The sequence below is a fragment of the Sturnus vulgaris genome, chromosome 3 (assembly GCF_052056855.1).
Source record: "Sturnus vulgaris isolate bStuVul1 chromosome 3, bStuVul1.hap1, whole genome shotgun sequence".
NCBI lineage: Eukaryota > Metazoa > Chordata > Aves > Passeriformes > Sturnidae > Sturnus > Sturnus vulgaris.
In genome coordinates this window covers 71383061-71400790 of record NC_142245.1, presented here as the reverse complement: position 1 = coordinate 71400790, position 17730 = coordinate 71383061, and the positions used below count along the sequence as shown (strand labels likewise).

The window sequence follows — 17730 nt, the reverse complement described above, 5'->3', positions numbered from 1 at the left end:
AGGGAAGCAGTCACTTCTCCAGAACAAGGCGGCCTCGCTAAGGAACCTAAACATCATGCACTGAGAGTGCACAATAAACCACCTCCATCAGTGAATTAGATCAAACAGAAAACATGCCCAAAATGAAGAAAACACCTGTTTTTTTCTTCTCCTGGATTAGGGAGTTACAGTAGTTCACAGAAAGGTCAGACCAACATCATGCATAGCCAAAGCACAGGAGGGACAGGCAAGAAAAGAGCACCTCTCCCTTCCAGCAGCAATGGCCGGCAGACCAACTCAGCTGCTTGTGAAATGACAATCCAAGACCTCTCTGGCCAGCTCTGTCTGCTTCTTGCACTCAACACAATGAGCCTTAAGCCTCTTGTTAAAACTATCCTGTGTCACTTAAGAGCCAATCAAAACAAAAAGATCACTTGCATGCTTTCTATGCAGTATATCCAGAAAGATTTTGAGTTAATAAAACTATTTATCTACAAGTTTCTCCTGAATCATTAAAAAAAAGCTCACAGACGTATTACTCATGTTCTTGTAGATGCAAAGATTTTTTTTTAATTCTGCCTTAAATTTTCTTCCCAAAAGAGGCAATTAAAACTCAAACAACAGTAATACAGCAATAATAACTATATCTTATGTATTAATCCTATACAGAACAAACGGCTTTGATACTAAACTGAGAAAAGAAGACAAATAGTTTATTTCTGAACTCTAGTGTCTATATGGGTCATTGACACAGTGATAGACACAATGGCCTGACACAAACGTTTTCCATAATAATCCTCCATTTCAGTACAGCTTTCATTTGTTTTTCACAAGAATCACATTTCTTTTTGGCTTTTTTGCTCTCTTCCATTTCTCCTCTTCCACAGAGTTCTTTAGAACCAGAAAACTGATAGTCAAGAATGTAATAACTAAGGCAAAAATAAAAAGGAATAAAACTTATCAGAGCCCACTATAACCAAGAACTTCTCTTGCCAAAGGAAAAGATTTGCAAAAGTTTTAAGTGACAGAATTGTTACAAAAGCCAATACAAGATTTCAGATGAAGTATTAAATCCCTCAGCAAATCATGAGTCTAAAATTGAAATCGTTTCACTACAAAATAGAAAGCTAATACATCAAATATTTTTAAGTCCAAACCAACTAAGAAAGCACTTCCAATTCCTGCATAAAAGTGTATATGCAACGTGTTAAGATTTGGTCATTTGCACATTCAGACACTACCAGGACTTCTGCATTTTTAATTAAAAGGTTCTTCTTCCCGATAGTTCTTCTAGCATATTAGTCATATTCCTTTTGAATTAAGAAAAGTTACATTGCATTCCTTTATGTATCATATGTTCTCTGAAGATTAGTATGAAAAGCACTATATATTTCCAACTTTACTTGACAGGTACACGCTGATGCTGAAGAAAGGCTGTCAGACTGTATACACAATTCAGACATGCACTGCAAGACAAATGAAGTTCGTGAACTGCTGTCCATAAGGGGAGCTGCTTGTCCACTGAACTACATCTTTCTGTTGTTTTCAATTTAAACTTCTAAAAAGCGCATGTATGGCTCTTAGCTTTCAAAAGCACTACACGGCCAAAAACCTCTTGGAACCACTGGAACGCTCTGGACGCAAACTGGAATTGTTTCATGCGTCTTTAACAACCCCACTGTGATGAGCCCTCAGTGTGCACACACTCCACCCTGACTCCTCTTCAATCTGGCTTCTGTAACATACACCTCTTCCTTTTCCTTCTGAAATCTGTGGGTTTCTTAGCCTCCTTGACTCCTTCCTCCCTCATTAACTGTTTCTCTAATAATTTAGTGGTAACACTCCAATTCCCCACTTGCTAGGAAATCTGTCAGGAGGCTTTTCTTTTGCTTAAAAATCTACCTTGCCCCTGGCTTGGCACATTTCATCCAAACTGCCTGGTGCTCTTTTTGCCATTATCAAGCAATCAACTGAATCAACTTTTGCCAAAATTGAGCATCAAACTTCTTTCCCAAGGGACCTTAAACATTTTTTCTTATTCTGTGTAATATATTTCAGCTGTTAATTGAATGCAATATAATTAATAGCAAAATAGATACCTGTCACTTAAAAAAACTAAACAACACAAAGAAAACCAACCAACCAAAAATAAAACCAAGCACCTTTTCAACACTTTCATCAGCAAACAGAAGTCTCCATCTAGTGCATTCAGACTATTTGCCTCAGGCAAGCAAGACCTCTGCATGGTATGTCATCATTATTTTGTGCTTTAAAAACCATCAGTGGGGCATGCATCCTTAAAATAGCATAGAATATTGTTACCTGGAGATTACCTTTCTGCCTCAGTCTGAAAATGTGTTAGGACCACTTGTGCATGAAGCAAAAAAATATACATCAGGTTGGATGAAACTTTCTTTACATATGAAACAAACAAATACTTTTTTTCTAATAGCATGGGATGTCAATAAAAAGTTCCCATTTACTTAGCATTATGACTTCGAACATCTCCATAAATAATGTTGCCACTGTTTTACATCCCAAACTGCATTTATGTTAATAACGTAGTAATAGAGTTTGTGACAGCCAAAACAATCTTATATAATTTGTAGTGAAAAAATGAAGCATTTTCTGAGTTAACTGCCAGTAGTGTTTCAACAGAGGCATTCACGAGAGCAGACAGTAAAAATGTAAAAAAAAATCCAAAACATCACAGCAAAACTGAAGTTTATCAGTTGTACAACAGCATGATTAAGTTCTAATCACATGCAATTACCCATATTTAAATTTGTCATTATCTTTTCAGTTAATATTTCGGCTCTTGCACTCTGGTAAGCAGAGGCTTCAGGCTAGGACACTGACTTTTTTTGGCTCCCCAGGGGGATTTCCACAATACATGGACTGGGAAGCAGAACGTGGACACCTGTTCTGTTCTCAAGGTGTCTGGGGCACTATGCTCCTGCCATGTTCTGAGTCCATACCCCTTCGTGGTGCTGTGCACATCAAGCTGCCACAATGTGCCCAGGAAAAAGACTTGCCAACAGCCATGCAGACAGAACGAAGAGCCCGGCCTGGGCCTCTCATGTGAGCAGCCAGCACTTGAACCACTGAATGCTGGGAGAGCACACCAGGTTCACCAACTGAACTCATCTAACTTAGCATCCCACCTTCAAAAGATGAAAAAAAATGAAAATATATGATAAAATTTTAATTACAGGATAATTTTGCTCTCTCCCATTGGCTGCAGGCATTGAAATCTAGAAGGCATTCTGGAAGATTATTAGGAAACTAAAAATACTTGCATATTAAAAAAAAAGTATGAAGATGGGGATTTTAAAAGAGACTTTTTTAGTGATATCTCTCCCATAAGATATTGCAAGAATGTTCTCACAAAAAAGTCTTTGCTAGAGGCAATTTCTCCTCCCTCTTGTTCTTCAACTAGCCTCCCAAAAAATTCTTTCAAGTAATTAACACAATTAAAGGCACAATGATGAAAGCTAACTTAAAAAAAAAAAAAAAAGAAAAGAAAAAAGGTTTAATGGCTGAACTCTTTACCCTACTTTATTTCGTGAATGTATCTTTTATTGTAACTTAAGACACTACAAAATAAATTGCAGCTTGGCTACAACAGGCACACATGGGAAAACACAATTTAGGTTTGTTATTCCCTCTTTTTCATAAATCAGTCCCGGGCTCAGTTTAAACACGTGCCAAATATGACCTAAATGTATCACATCTTCAACAAGTAATCATACACGAGAAGAGGAAAATAAGCATTGGTTCAATCCCCACAGCCCACAAGCCAAAGATTAGGTTACCTTCTTGTAATTGTATCTAGTAATATACATACATGAGAAATAGTTTAAGCAAAGGGAATATGTACTGAGATCAGAATATGAAATTAACACCAATAAACCTGTCTCTGTATTTTGTATATTTTCTACAAAATTTCATACATCCACTTATCAGTGCCTCATTTAATGTGTAAAAAAAGAAAAAGTGTAATGCTTTCACATTAAATTTCTGTGGTCCTCAACAACTTCAGAAAGCAATGTATTTCAATGGCTCCTAATCATTCTCTTCCATAGCAGACAGGAAAATATGTTTCTGGTGATATCTTCCAACTGTCCAAGCTGATCCCTGAAATGCTGGACACAAACTAGAAATCAAGAGCAAAATAGCAGACTTGTTTCAATGGAGCAGCATACAACAGCCTATTAGAGAATTATGCAGCAAATATTATCCCTCTCCACTGCTAACATAGTAAAAGCTCCTCAGGGAACAGCTTAACTCACCTGTAACTTAATTTAAAATTTAAAGATTTAAAGCCTAAAGTAATTAATTAAAATAATTTAGATCTCTTGTGAAAGAATAATTCATCATTCACAGGGGAAGAATTTAAAATTCTTCACATCAACAAATGATGAAGTTTTTGAGGTAATCTAATGCAAAATTCAATTTTTAAATAAAATTACATCAGGTATGGAAACACAATAGGCTACCCACGCCATAACAAGCCTGCAGGCTTCTGCTTTTTGTGTCCCAGTAGCAAAAATAAATAAATATTCAATGTCTTGTGAATTCATAAAAATCCTAAAAGGGAAATTTAAAGCTAAAAGAGATTTAGCTCACTCTTTCTTTTACTCTGTCTAGAGCTAAGCTAGCTGTGAAATGTTTATTTAGGACACAAATTAGGAAACGAGTTTTCATTCTTGATATGGAAGTGTAAAAAAATATCTCCAAATTACTCATAATAAAGCTACAACTAAACATGTCCAAGGTCTGAGTATCTCCTGTCTTTAACAATGCACATTTGAGATTATAAAACAGATAAAACTTGCACAACATCACCTTCTGAAGTGGAGTTATTTTTGGTTGTTTGGGTTTTTTAAACCATACAGCTACACTCTCCCAGACACTAGCAACACCTTCACAGATTTCACGTTTACATTTCACTCCATAGCATTGCAACAGTAATTCCATGTTGATTTAAAGTACTAATTTGTCTTCAAACTTCTTCAAAAGTACTTCCTTGTTTCCCTAATATTTACGTTTATAAGAAGGGCTTATATTTGTCTCCAGATTGAACATATAGGGAGTAAAGATACTATACAACATCAGAGGCTTTTGCTTTTGAATGCTTTTGGAAAAAAAAAAAAAAGATTGAAAATTGTTTCATGAGGATTAGTGACAGTAGCTGGTAAGCATTTCAGTTATTAATGAGCTTAAACAGATTTTCTTCACAATGTCAGGACAATGGTTTTTTCTCTCAGTAACATTTACTGTAACGGCTCCTTGTCTACCCCTCCTTTTACTATAGCCATCAAAAATCAGGACAAAGGCTTAAATGGCAGATTTCCTAAGGCAAACCAGTGTGTACATGCTTCCCAAACCGCTCAGTAAGACTTGTTTACACAGAGTTCCATCACATGAGAACATGAAAACAGCTTTCAATATTTAATACCTACATGCACACCAAGGTAATCTGAAGCACTGGTACCACCCAAGGACAATAGATTAATCCAAACTTGGTATTTCCAGGAAGTAAATCACCTAGCAATTATAACAGAAGAAGGAAAGAGAGGGAACAATTATAGTCATGAAGACTCCTAGTTGCAATGCATATTTACATCTTAGCAGCTACCTGAGAAAGTTTTTTTCTAAATTAACTATTAGGAAGATGGTATATATGAAAGAATACTGGGGACTGAGGAGGAAACCTGTGAAAATTAGAAATTAAAGCCTTCAAATGAAAGCATATTCAAAGGAGCTAACTGCAGAACATCTGTGCAGGCAGAGCAAGACAGCCCATCCCATTTCTGCATCCACACTTTGAATCCGACACAGAGCTCTGCTGCCGACCGCTTGCATTGACAGAATTATGGACGTGCACTGTGATTGTGAGCTGCCTGCTTAAGAGAACAAGCCTGGCTTATTAAAAGAATAACCCGAGGAGCAGCTCCTCCAAGCTTGGATCACCATACACATGCAAGGAAGTGGAGGGATAAGGGACACATATTCCCACTGGGAACCTCTGCTGCTCTGGGAAGCATCACAATATTGTGCTGCAGGATGGCATCCACCAACAGTGCTATGTTTGCATTAATTAGGAAAAAAACCCAACCTCTTGAGGTTTCATTCATGATTTTCAGCTATTAAAATTTTATCACTCCCTGAGAAGCTCTGGTAAAAGACTCGGAGAGATTCAAGGGAACTCTTAAAAATCTTAGAAGTAGAAAAGCAATCAAGAAGGTGAATTTTCAGTTGCTGCTTTATTCAAAAATAAATTCAAAGCAGGAAAAATTAACTTCAGCCCTCTCAAACTGTCACAGGAATGAGGATGACAAAAAAAAAGTAAAACCTCACACATCCTTCAAACAAACACTGTATGTTAGGACATAAACTCCAGCCCTGCTCCCCCCAAAAAACCACAGGAAGAAATGTGATCCCAAGTGATTCACAAACAAACAAATAAGGCCATGTTTCTGTTGCTATAACATAACACAACACAACACACAGTACTTTTTTTTCCCTCTGATGTAATTTCTATAACATTATTTTGGAATCTGACTATTTTAAAACTTGGTTGCTACAACACGTTATAGTCATTACATGGATTCATTTCCTACTTTCCAACTGGCAAGGCTACTTGTTTCAGTTTTATGAAGTTATATCATGGACAAAAGACACATAAAATACACAGTCAATTCTAATAGTAGAAACTCCTTTAATGCCTTCCATTCCTAGAATAAATGTGAATTGGAAGGACAGCTTCCCCCCATGATTACCCTAAAGGTCTCCATACTTCCAGCTTTCTCAAGTTTTCCGAGCCTTATTTCTGAAAATGGTCTTTTCATATTGTTACTCCTACTGAGAGATGATACCTGATTTCTTTCAGAGCCTGTCAATGATTCCCATATTATGTAAACTTACTAATATTCAGAAAGTGACAAGTTCTTCCAGTGGACAGTAAAACATGGAATACAAATCCTCCCTGGTATTTCTGGTTTTAACAGCTGGGGATGAAGAACAAATGATGACTTGACCTCTGGGCCCATTAATGCTTCAGCTTCACTTCCATGAGGCAACACAGTTTGGAGAAGACTTGTTTTTCCCGTAGATTAATTTTTAATTACTGAAATATAGTTTTACCAGACAGATCGCATTCAGAAGCCAATTTCTAAAAGAAAACCAAATATGAACTTCATAATGCACCATTAACATCACCAAGATTCATTTAAAATATGCACACAGTATACTTTCATCTTCACAAACCAGATTAAATAGAAAGCATTTGGGAATCAGAGACTGGAAGGTCACAGGGGTAAAAACTTCACCCTTTTATAACAAACATGAAGGTAAGATGCACCAATATATCAAAGGAGCCTTTAATTTCTAGCTTATGAAAATATATTAATATCCATAACAGAAGAACACAGTGGCTCTGTCATATTCAAAGCTCAACACTAATTTAACAGGAAAACAATGGAATTTTAGGAAAAAAAAACCACCCACTAACAAACGTGCTAGCACAGTCATTTTTCAAATGTGCAAAAGAGGCAATTTTTCCACTTGTCGCTTTGCTTGTATATTTGGCCTAACAATTTTCATTTAGCTCTTAATAAGTTGAACTTTCTGTTAAGTCTGATTAAAAGCAATCTTACCAAATCAGCTAATTATGGTGCTTCTACTACTGGCTAATCATTCATATGACAACCAGCTACCAAGAGTATTGGCACGGACCATTTACCCTCAAATTGCCTTAATCTGGACTACACAACACAGCCTGCTACAAGCCCAGTCCTACTTTATGACTGAAACACAGAATCTTTCTTTCTATATATATTTTTTTTAAGGTGCAATAGGTAAGCTATTTCCAGAAGCAATGACAACATACAGATGTATCGACCTTTTGATAATGATTATTTCATGGACAGTGCTGAGCAGGCAGTTTATGAAAAAGATCGGTGTCATACAATTAATTTTGTACCATGAGTGTGAAGATCTAGAAAAGAAATAATGGGAGCTGTTAGGGAGAATGTTTTTTTTCTTTAAAGAGTTCAGATTCTATAAAACTATTTAATTGTACATGTTTAGTGGCAGCTATCAAGTCAATCAATTCACATTTATAGGATCATTTAACCAACAAATAATAAAAAATAATTTCCACTTGATCTTGAAGAAATCTACTTCTAAAGGCAGTACTTTTAGAAACAAATTGGAGACAAAGACTAAAGGATTTGCCTGTTCATATTTTTAACTAGAAAAATAAACCTGAATCAATGATGCCAAGGTGTATGGCTTCCTTCCCTAGCTGAGAAAAAGGAAGGGAACAAAAAAAAAAAAAAAAAAAAACCTAGATGTAGCAAAGTATAAACTTTCATTTTATTAAGAAACAGAGGATTACCTCTAGAACTTTATTTGCTTTTCCTCAAAATGGAAGAGCTGCCATAGAATAGAAACAACTACTGCTATTTTGAAGAAAGGAATTGGGGGAATGAGAAAGGAAATGAGAACAACCATCACTTGTAATTTATGTGGAAAAGAAATGAGAAAGATGAATGCAAAAGCTGGCGCTCCTGATGTTTCTTTAGGAATATCTGAAGACTGAAGAAAAGATGACTATGGTTCACCTGAAGAACCACCACCAGGCTGAAAAGGTCCTAGAATTTCTCAGTAGAATAAAGTATTGAGGCAAATTTCTAAGCCTTATCTATCATTATAAGTAAAATCTAGGTAGCTCACAGCATGTGTTTGATAAAAGCTCACATATATAATGAGTCTTAACAGTTTTCCTATATGACTGGCTTTTCTTTCCTTAAACTAAATTCTTTCATAGAGCAACAGAGAAGAAATAAAAAAAATCAAGTTAAAGTGATTGTCAATGTCAGACAATTGGCAGGGACAATTCAAGGACAGCAAAGCAGCTGCTACAGATTTTAAACTTATTTTTTGTAATAGATCTAATTTTTAAATTCATAGTGTTCCTTTATAGTCTGTCAAGTTTGTCTCTAGCAGGAGTTCCTTTAGGGCAAGCACTGCAGACAGTCTGCCTACCCTGAGGGAAACTAAGACACTCAGATGTGGGGTAAAGGAAAGATATTAATAATTTAAGACAGTGGTCTGCCACCCCTAGGACAAAGCAATAGTGTAAGTATGGAAACATCTAACTCCCAAGCTTACATTTGTCCTCCCTGAATTTTTATTTTCCTCAATAGACTTACAAAGTGCTGCAGAGGATACAGTGTTACCCATGTTTTTTGGAGGAGCTCTGAAAATGCTCATGGTTAATGGTACTTTCCACCACTGCCAGGACCTCCAAAGCAAGGAAAGAAGTCAACTTGGAGGCTGCCTCAACAAAAGAGGCAGCACAGCAGGGAAGAACACTATTTGTAAGCTAGGAAACACAGACCTCAGAGAGAGAAAAAGCTCTGGGTAAAATACTTTCTCCGTTATTCCTGTAAGGTAAGGAGGTTAATGCACCATTGCCAAATAGAAGATTCACTGAGTGAAAACCTCTTTCAGTAACCCAAATATTCATTTTGATTACTCTTTGACATTGGTTCTCATTTTCATTTTACAGAAAGGCATATTTGGCAACTCTCTTCAGTGTTCCAGAAGGAATTATTTTGAAACTATTTCCACTTATTCAGTACTCGTTTCCTGCGCTGAGCAAACATTGACCTAACAGTCATCCACTAGTACATTAAACTTGGTATTCAATATTCACATGCATTATAAATCAATTGTACTTGAAAGCAGGAAAGAACAGAAGTGAACTTTTAAAATTACCTTCATTTTAGGCTACTGCATGTCCAAAGAGAAGCAAAGTTTTCTCTAGGTGTGGCATACTACATCCTTTCAAGACTGATAGGCACTTGGATCTGGGCATCATATATTCAGTTTCTTTGTCACATGCTTGAGAACAACCACAGTATTTTATTCAATCAGACTGAGTACTGGAAATTCTGCTGAAACCTTCGGACTCCCTATGCAAAATACCAGAAATTATCAATATCACAACACCATCTTAGATTTCACTGTAAATAATTCCATCAGAAAAATCCTAAACAGAATCACCACCTACTGAGTATACTTTGTTTACAAAGACCACCCTACATGTTGAAATAACACATTCTTCATAAGCACAGAAACCTGAATTCAACATAGATATTTATATGAGAATCACTGCAAAAAACACAATTATTCAAGTGGAAGAGAATTTAAATAGAAGTCTAGTTTTTGCACCTTCATACTGTAGATTTCCTATTCAATCCTACTTTGCTCATGGTGGCAAAATATTCAGCAAAACTAAGTGTTGTAACATACAATTAAACATCCTTTACATAAATTTTTCCACACAAATACTATGAATGAATGACAAGAACAAGTACTCAGCATAGCTACAGCTGAAACCCCATGATCCTGACAATGGCTACCCTGATTTCTTGAGTTAGGATTTACTAATACAATGGGTTATGTTTTACCTTCCAGAATGAGATTATCACTGCTAAACCCAACAAAGCACAATGTTTAAAAGAAAGAAAAAAGAAAAAAAGAAGAAAAAAAAAGTTAAGATCCCTTAAACATGAACTGTGAACCTGACAAGTGTACAAATATTGATGCAACTCTCATCTATGGACAGCTCTTCAAAAGATCAGCAATAACTGACAGACATGAGCATTTAATATGAGTGCAATATTTATTGCTGGTGGAGAAAACTCATAAAAAACATACACTAGTGAAAGCAATGCAGGATGAGAAATGAAACACAACAGTTGGAAGAGAGAACAAACAGCACATATCTATTCCTCCCATTCTACCTGATTACGGCATAAAGGAAGAGCGGGACCTACAAAAATGAATTCTCTTTTCCTCTGAACTGTACTAGACAGTGTTAAGTGGTGGATGGCTGAGAATCATACTGAAGGCCACAGGAACAAGGCATAATATGGAAGTAATCAGAAGGAAATTTCAGTCCATATATGAACCTACAGTGGTTTAATTTCTTTAATGTCTTTTTACCTTCCAAAGTTAACTTTACCATAATAGCTCTGAGTTCATTCAGCCAAAATACACAATAAACTAGTTTTGGTGCCTAAGAAAGGTTTACTTGATGGTAAGTATGGTAACAGAAAACCCTAGAGAGTACCAACATTTCTAAGTTATGCAACATGATGAAGGTTTTTCAAGTCTATCACAACTGACTGGGAGATACTCACAAAACCTAACTTAGCTAAGAGAGGCCAACACTCCTTGAAAGACAAACATTTCTGGGGTGAGTCAAACCAAGAATTTAACTCTTGTGCTTCCATCAGCTGAAGCTGTCCTGGAAAAACCTCTGTTTCCATCAGCTACACACAATGCTTTGGCAAACAGTCTTCCTGGACAGGTTTCCTAAAACTAACAGTATATTTTGCAAATACTATCAAACATATCAAGCAGGAAAAATATTTCTGCATTTCTAACATCACTACTAATACTTTCTGCACAAGTGTCCTGAATGCCAGCTGTGGTGGTCAGTGCTTCCAGGAAGTCAGATTCCTGCAGTGAACATAGGAAACGACACTGCTGCCATATCATAGCTAACTTCACAGGCATTCTGGCCACAATTATAAAAATCACATCTCTCAACTGCAAAAAAAAATTTTTACGAAGTGCTATAGTAGGCTGAAAATAGAATAAAATTTAGTGAAAGCCAATGTTTTTAACTTCTAATACTTTTAACTTCAATTGCAGGAGAAGGACTTTATGACCCCACGCCCGTAATAGATTAAGCAACTCAGTAAAACTTAAAAGATTGTAGTAGAAACTCAACTTTGGCCAGACCTTCTGCTCATCACTTTGAGTGTCCAGCTGCCTGCTGTTTTCAGAGAAAGGTACCTCATTAGCCACTGTCAAGTAAATAGATGCTATCATTTTTCTGGCTCAGAAAATAAAAATTACTTAACATTTGAAACAAGTTGCTAAAAAGCTGCTGATAGTCACTCACACCACCTTCAATTATAAAAAAAGGACAATTTTAAGGTCACCATTCTGTTAAGACAAAACATAAATTGGGAATAACAATTCCATCAACAACGGAATGGAACAAATGCGTCCTCTACCCTGAAATTGGTCACCTGCATGGGAAGGCAGATGCATGCCCCACCTGGAGTTACAAGATGTGTTACCGAACTCAGCCATCTCAAGCTGATAAAGAAACAGAACTATCAGGAAGCCAATGTTATCAGACATTTTAAACAAAAAGCAAGTCATCTTGAAAGTACTCTGGATCACATTCTTGGGCGTTAAAATGTTTTGAGATCAACAAAACCCGGTCTAGCCAGTCTTTTTATTTCTGTAATAATCCAGGAAAACTGTAACCATGTCTACTTAAGCATTTATCACCAACAAACAATTCTGACAGAACTAAAATATAATCATTCCTCCCGCAGGCTAATGAGAGAATGGCTGGAACTAAATGGTATCCCATAATAATTTTACGTGTATGAAGTGTTCCATTTCATTTAGTGATATTATAAAAGTGATGCATTGGCCATAACATTTACTGTTTACAATCTGCAGCAAGCTATACCCTTCTCAAGGGAGATTAAGTAATCAAGAAAATGTTATTCACACTATGTGTTTGAGAAAAATAGATCACTGTGCCAATTACAGACTCTTTCCTAAGAAGGATGTATGGTAGCCTAGAAAGGAGACAGGAAAGAGAAAAGACAGGAGATTTGCTTGCTTCTCAAGTGAAAAGGAGGTCATTCAATCATGCATTGAAAAAGTCTTGCTTTAGTCCAGCAAAGCCTGAAGAAAAAAACCCCAAGAAATGCTAGTTTTGAGTAGTTGCTGAAGACACTTCATTATAGCAAATCTTAAAGCTCTGAAAAACCATACGGTGACTCACAGGACTACAAACAGAAAGATCCAGAAGTAGTCAGATTGCAATTTTGTTTCCAGAGTATCCATGAGAGGAAAATATTTTTTTTTAATGATAGCATTTCTTTAAAGTATTCTTTGTAAATATTGCTTATACATCATTTTCCACTGAAAGATCAGTGATCAATACAGGCTGCAATGAATGAAGTGCAACATCTCCAGAAAACAGATGCTACATTATTCATTTCACAGATAAGTAAATGCAAGTATGAAAAATTAAGTGACTTGCTTTAGTCAGAGAGCCAAGAGCACAGCTGTGAATCTAATCCAGATACCCCAGCTTCCAATGATCCATTAACCACTAGACATTAGCCTTTCTAAAATGAAATGCAACCTTTTCCTCACATTTTGCCCTCCTTTTAACAAGTCTGGCAAAGCTAATACAGGGGGCTGTTCATTCCACGCGGCTGACTTTTAAGAAACCAAAATCTTAGAAGTAAAACAAAAATTCATAAAATATAAACTCAACTTTACCGCACAGATTACAGAACTCCCAAATCTGTCACTGTAGGGCTCAGTTACCCGTCTCTGCCTTCCCAAGAGGAGAGTCAGCAATAGCTCTCAGATTTAGAGCTGCTGGCCAGGCACAAGCTTGGTAGGAGGTATCAGGGTCACACATCATCCCAAAAGAACACCTGCTGCAGTCCTGATACACAGCAGGCACTTACAACCAGGAGCTGCCAGTGCTGCATCCAAACAAGAGGAAGAAATGGATGGGATCATCAGGGAAACGTGTTCTGGCCCAACAGCTGTTTCTCCACATGTCCTGCCTCAAGTGCACTGATACCTTTCAGCTGCCTTCTTCAAGGCTCTCAGCACAGGCATTGCATTGCAACAGCCTAGTGAGCCAAAGCTTGGCAAAATGTTAAAAACACTCATCAACACTCTGGTTACACTAAAGGCTTTCAGTATGGTGGCAATTATGTCCTAAGCTGTCTCAGCTCAGAACCCATTCCATGCAGACAAGCATTGGTAGAGAACCCTCTGCTTTAAGAAACCTCCAATGGTCTCAGGAAGACTTCAAAAGCTGGCAAAGCCTTTAGGCAGGAAGGGAGGGTAGGCACAAAACCACTGATGATAAAATGCCACCAGTCAATGAAAGTTGAAGAAAACTGTTCAGACCTGACAGCAAGCAATCAATTTGATTGTCACCACTTATAACCTCAAAAATAAATGAGTAGAAACTTGAGAAATAGCACATGCAACTGATCAATTTTATAGCACATATTTTTCAGTTTTTCCACAAATACAAAAATCTCCTTAAATGCTGGAGTACTTCTCAGTTATATATATAGCATTTACTCACTCAGAATCTCAAAGATTAGAGTTCCAGAACATATCAATCATTTAAGTATTTAAAAAAAATCACCAAATAAAATGTTTTATATATCCATGCTCTAAAACATTTGACTGAACACACAACAGGAAACATTTGTTATTTTTTAAGAATGAGTAATGAGACAGATTTAAAAGTATTCCAAAAAAATCCTAGTATTGAAAAATCATGATGCGTTTCCTAAATTGCTATGATAAGTCAGGGCACAGATCTCAGACCCAAAACTAAAATCACTCACATCTACATTGAAATATACAACACTTAAATTTCAGAAATAAATAATCAAGATTATTGAGAAAGAACATGGTCCAATTTCACCTTATTGCAATATCACCATTATAACCTTTGTTACCATAGAACAAGTTGAGCGAGGTACAATCTGTGCATGAAATCTGTGCAGGTGTACTAAAACTTGTCAGCAGGATATTAACTCTTCTTATAACACAAAGGTCAAGGCCATAAGAAATCCATCTGCAACAAAGTCCTTGGAAATACCAGTGAAACCAAAAAAGAAGATCCAAAGTAAGGGCACAGGGTTTCAGTTTTATGTGAGTAAATACTTTTTCTTTCCAGCACAACGTATCAGTTTAGTAGTGTACTCTGAAACATATATGAATTTTAAAAATTAATGTATTTAATCCTGCTGAGCCTGGGCATGACTATATTCCTACTGGTGTTCCACAAGCCACAGGCTTACAGAATTAAGCCTGAAGCAGCCCACTTAAAATAATAAAAAACCCCAACGAACCCTTACATCACAGCACCACCACAAAACTTCCAACCATGCCCCAAAATACTGCCTTTAAATTGAATTCACAAATAAACTAGCAACTACCACACATTGAACAGGCACTCTAAAGTTCCACTTTAGCACTGTAGGTCTCTGTGACACTTCTGTGGCTGCAGTGCAAACTTAAGAGCCCAAATACATCCATGCTTCGCTCCTCTATTCCCTCCATTCCATCAACAGAAGAGCATTTTCTTCTCATCCCTCCTCTTTATCATAATATCACAATCTTCAGTTATAAAAAGTTCAACAAAATCCTCTCCACCACCAAATCAGGTATTTTCCCATTTATTAACAATTTCATTTGTTTCTTCCAGAAAAGTCTACTTAAGGCCAGTGTCTAAATCCCCCTTCCTGAAAATCATGTTTCTTTAAAAAAGCTATTTGTCCCCTGTACTCATTTTGTTCACTCAAGACAACCAGATTTAGAGACAAAGAGCTTGAAAAACAAATTTTGTTTTTGTTTCATTACAACACTGTGGATTTGCCAAGGACCACTAAAGAGCTACACTTTCTGTTCCTTAAAAGAAAAGCTGAGCATCCACTTTAAACAAATGCTCATTTTTATCTTACACCTGTTACAAAATACTGTGCATACCAAACTTAGATTCTATTAACGTTGCTATAGCTGCAGTTATAGCAAACACAGATGTATCAAACAAAAAACAAAACCAAAACACTCAAATTCACAACCAAAATTCGGAAAATTATACTTTTATTTTTTCCCTCATTTTGGTAAGTGTCTGGAGTTTTATTGCATAAAAAACCTACTGCAAATCAGTTCTTGTTTTACAGACAAAGGAAACCTTGCCTAACAATCCTAATTTCTGCTTATTGGCAGGGACGCAAGACTTCCATTAGTTTGCCTTAAGAATGAAAGAGTAGATAAACAGCTTAGCAACCCTAAAATTCTCAACAATACACAAAAACTCGCAACTCCCAGCTGGATATTCCAAAACACTTGGTAACAAAATACACAGTTTCGAGCAGTGTCATTTCGAGCTTTTAAACTGAGTAGCCTCTCTGTTTTTTTTTTCTTGTTTTCCTTACAATATAGTTCCTAATTATAAAAGAATACATAACTGTTAGAGAGGCAGCCACACTTTTCAAGGGATTTTTTAGTTTTCTCCCCCTCCGCACAGCACGGGGGAAACGCCGCACGTGGCGTCACAAGGAAGCAACTTCCGAACCACAGCGGATAACCGCAGGGAAAACCTGTTGCGGCAAGGAAACGAGGATCCCGGAGCGGAGGCAAAACCTCCCGCCCCCGGGGCAGCCCCACTCACGGCACGAAGCCCAAAACTTCCCAGGAGCTCTGCCAAGGCTCCCGAGGGCTGCCCCAGCCCCGCCGTGTCCCCGCAGCTCCCGCCAGCGCTTACCGGGCGGTGTCGAGCAGCGGGTGCTTGGTGCCCACCAGCTTGCGGACCTGCATGGCGATGTTGCTGAGCTCGTCGCTCAGCAGGCACCGCAGGCTCATGAAGGACGTCGGGTACCCCACGATCTTCTCGGCCTCCGACACCACCTGGCTCCAGGGCGGGCCGCCTGAGGACAGGCACCGGAGCCCGCCGGCGCCGCGGACCCCGCGCTGCAGCAGGGCACCCCACATGCCGCCTCCCCGGGGACGCTCTGCTCTCCCGCTACGAGCCCCGGCGGGGCCCCACACACCGAGCAGTCGCGGACGCGTCCCCCTGCCGGAGTGGCTCCCCGGCTGTGCCCCGGCCGGCCCTGTCCGTGCCCCACGTCCCCTGCGGCGGCAGCGGCCGGAGCGGGCTCATTGTGCCCTGGGGGCGGCCATCTTGGGCGTCGCAAAGCGCGGCGCGCCGTAAAGCGAGGGCGGCGGGGCGGACGGGCGCCCCGGTGCCCGCAGATGGCGAGTGGTGCTGCTGGCCTTCGCCCTCAGACCGCGCGGGTCCGGGTAAAGCGGCGCCGCTTCTCTTCCCCGCTCTGGGCTTGCCGCCTCCCAGTCGAGCTGGACGGGGAGCGTTCCCTGTTCCTGGTCCGGGCTCCCGGCTGGCTGGGGGTGCCCCACAGAACGGGATACGTTCCGCCTGCGGCCCCGTCTGCTACAAGGACCAGCGGGGAAAAGACGTCAGGGTCCCACCTAAAGTGTTCGGCCTGTAGCGTTTAGCTGCACTGTCATGATTTCTGTGCACTTTTTTCGCTTTTGGAGTGGTCAGGTATTGGAATAGGTTGCCCAGGGAGGTGGTGGAATCACCGGCCGTGGAGGTGTTCAGGAGGCTCCTGCACCTGGAGGTGGATGATGTGGTGTAGTGGTGACAGTGCTGGTCTGACGCTCGGACTGACGGCTGATGTTCTGGTCTTGATGGTCTTTTCCAGCCCTGATGGTCCCGTACTTCTATAATTGCAGTATATGGCATTCTTTTTTCTCTCTTCTCGGAGTTGTCTGGGGCATGGCATCAACAGCCTTTATTTACTGTGTGCTCTGCCTTGCACTTAGCTGTGCTGTATGGTGCTCTGCTGTGAGCCAGCCGAGGGGATTATGAACAGCCTCCTCGTGAGCTGAGGAGGTACTTAAAACCAAACAGTGAACATTAAAAGGGACACTAGTTTTGGAGTGCCCAAATAAAGACTTCAGGGTCCTGCAATTCTACGGTGTGGTCTGCTTTATATTGTGTGACTACACATAATTCTGAGCACAGTCATCACTGATGCCTCTTTGCAGGTACCTGCCACCAAAACT

The 17730-nt window shown here is 38.9% G+C and overlaps 1 protein-coding gene and 1 long non-coding RNA gene across 3 annotated transcripts in view; both read right to left on the bottom strand.

Moving 5' to 3' along the window:
• The window catches only part of PDSS2 (decaprenyl diphosphate synthase subunit 2), a 111027-nt gene extending 94196 nt beyond the window's left edge, over positions 1-16831 (bottom strand). The window contains exon 1 of one of the 2 annotated variants that reach the window (XM_014887893.2): positions 16409-16831. In XM_014887893.2, the coding sequence (XP_014743379.1) occupies positions 16409-16635 (227 nt within the window). In that variant the 5' untranslated portion in view covers positions 16636-16831. The remainder of the gene's footprint in view (positions 1-16408) is intronic. The other variant, XM_088161941.1, reaches the window with a different exon arrangement.
• Positions 5478-10489, bottom strand: LOC148224411 (uncharacterized). The gene is made up of 3 exons (XR_015802528.1): positions 9769-10489; positions 6910-7156; positions 5478-5529 (listed from the first exon to the last, which is right to left on the bottom strand). It is a non-coding gene; the product is annotated as an uncharacterized LOC148224411 (long non-coding RNA).
• Positions 16832-17730: the final 899 nt, after the last annotated feature.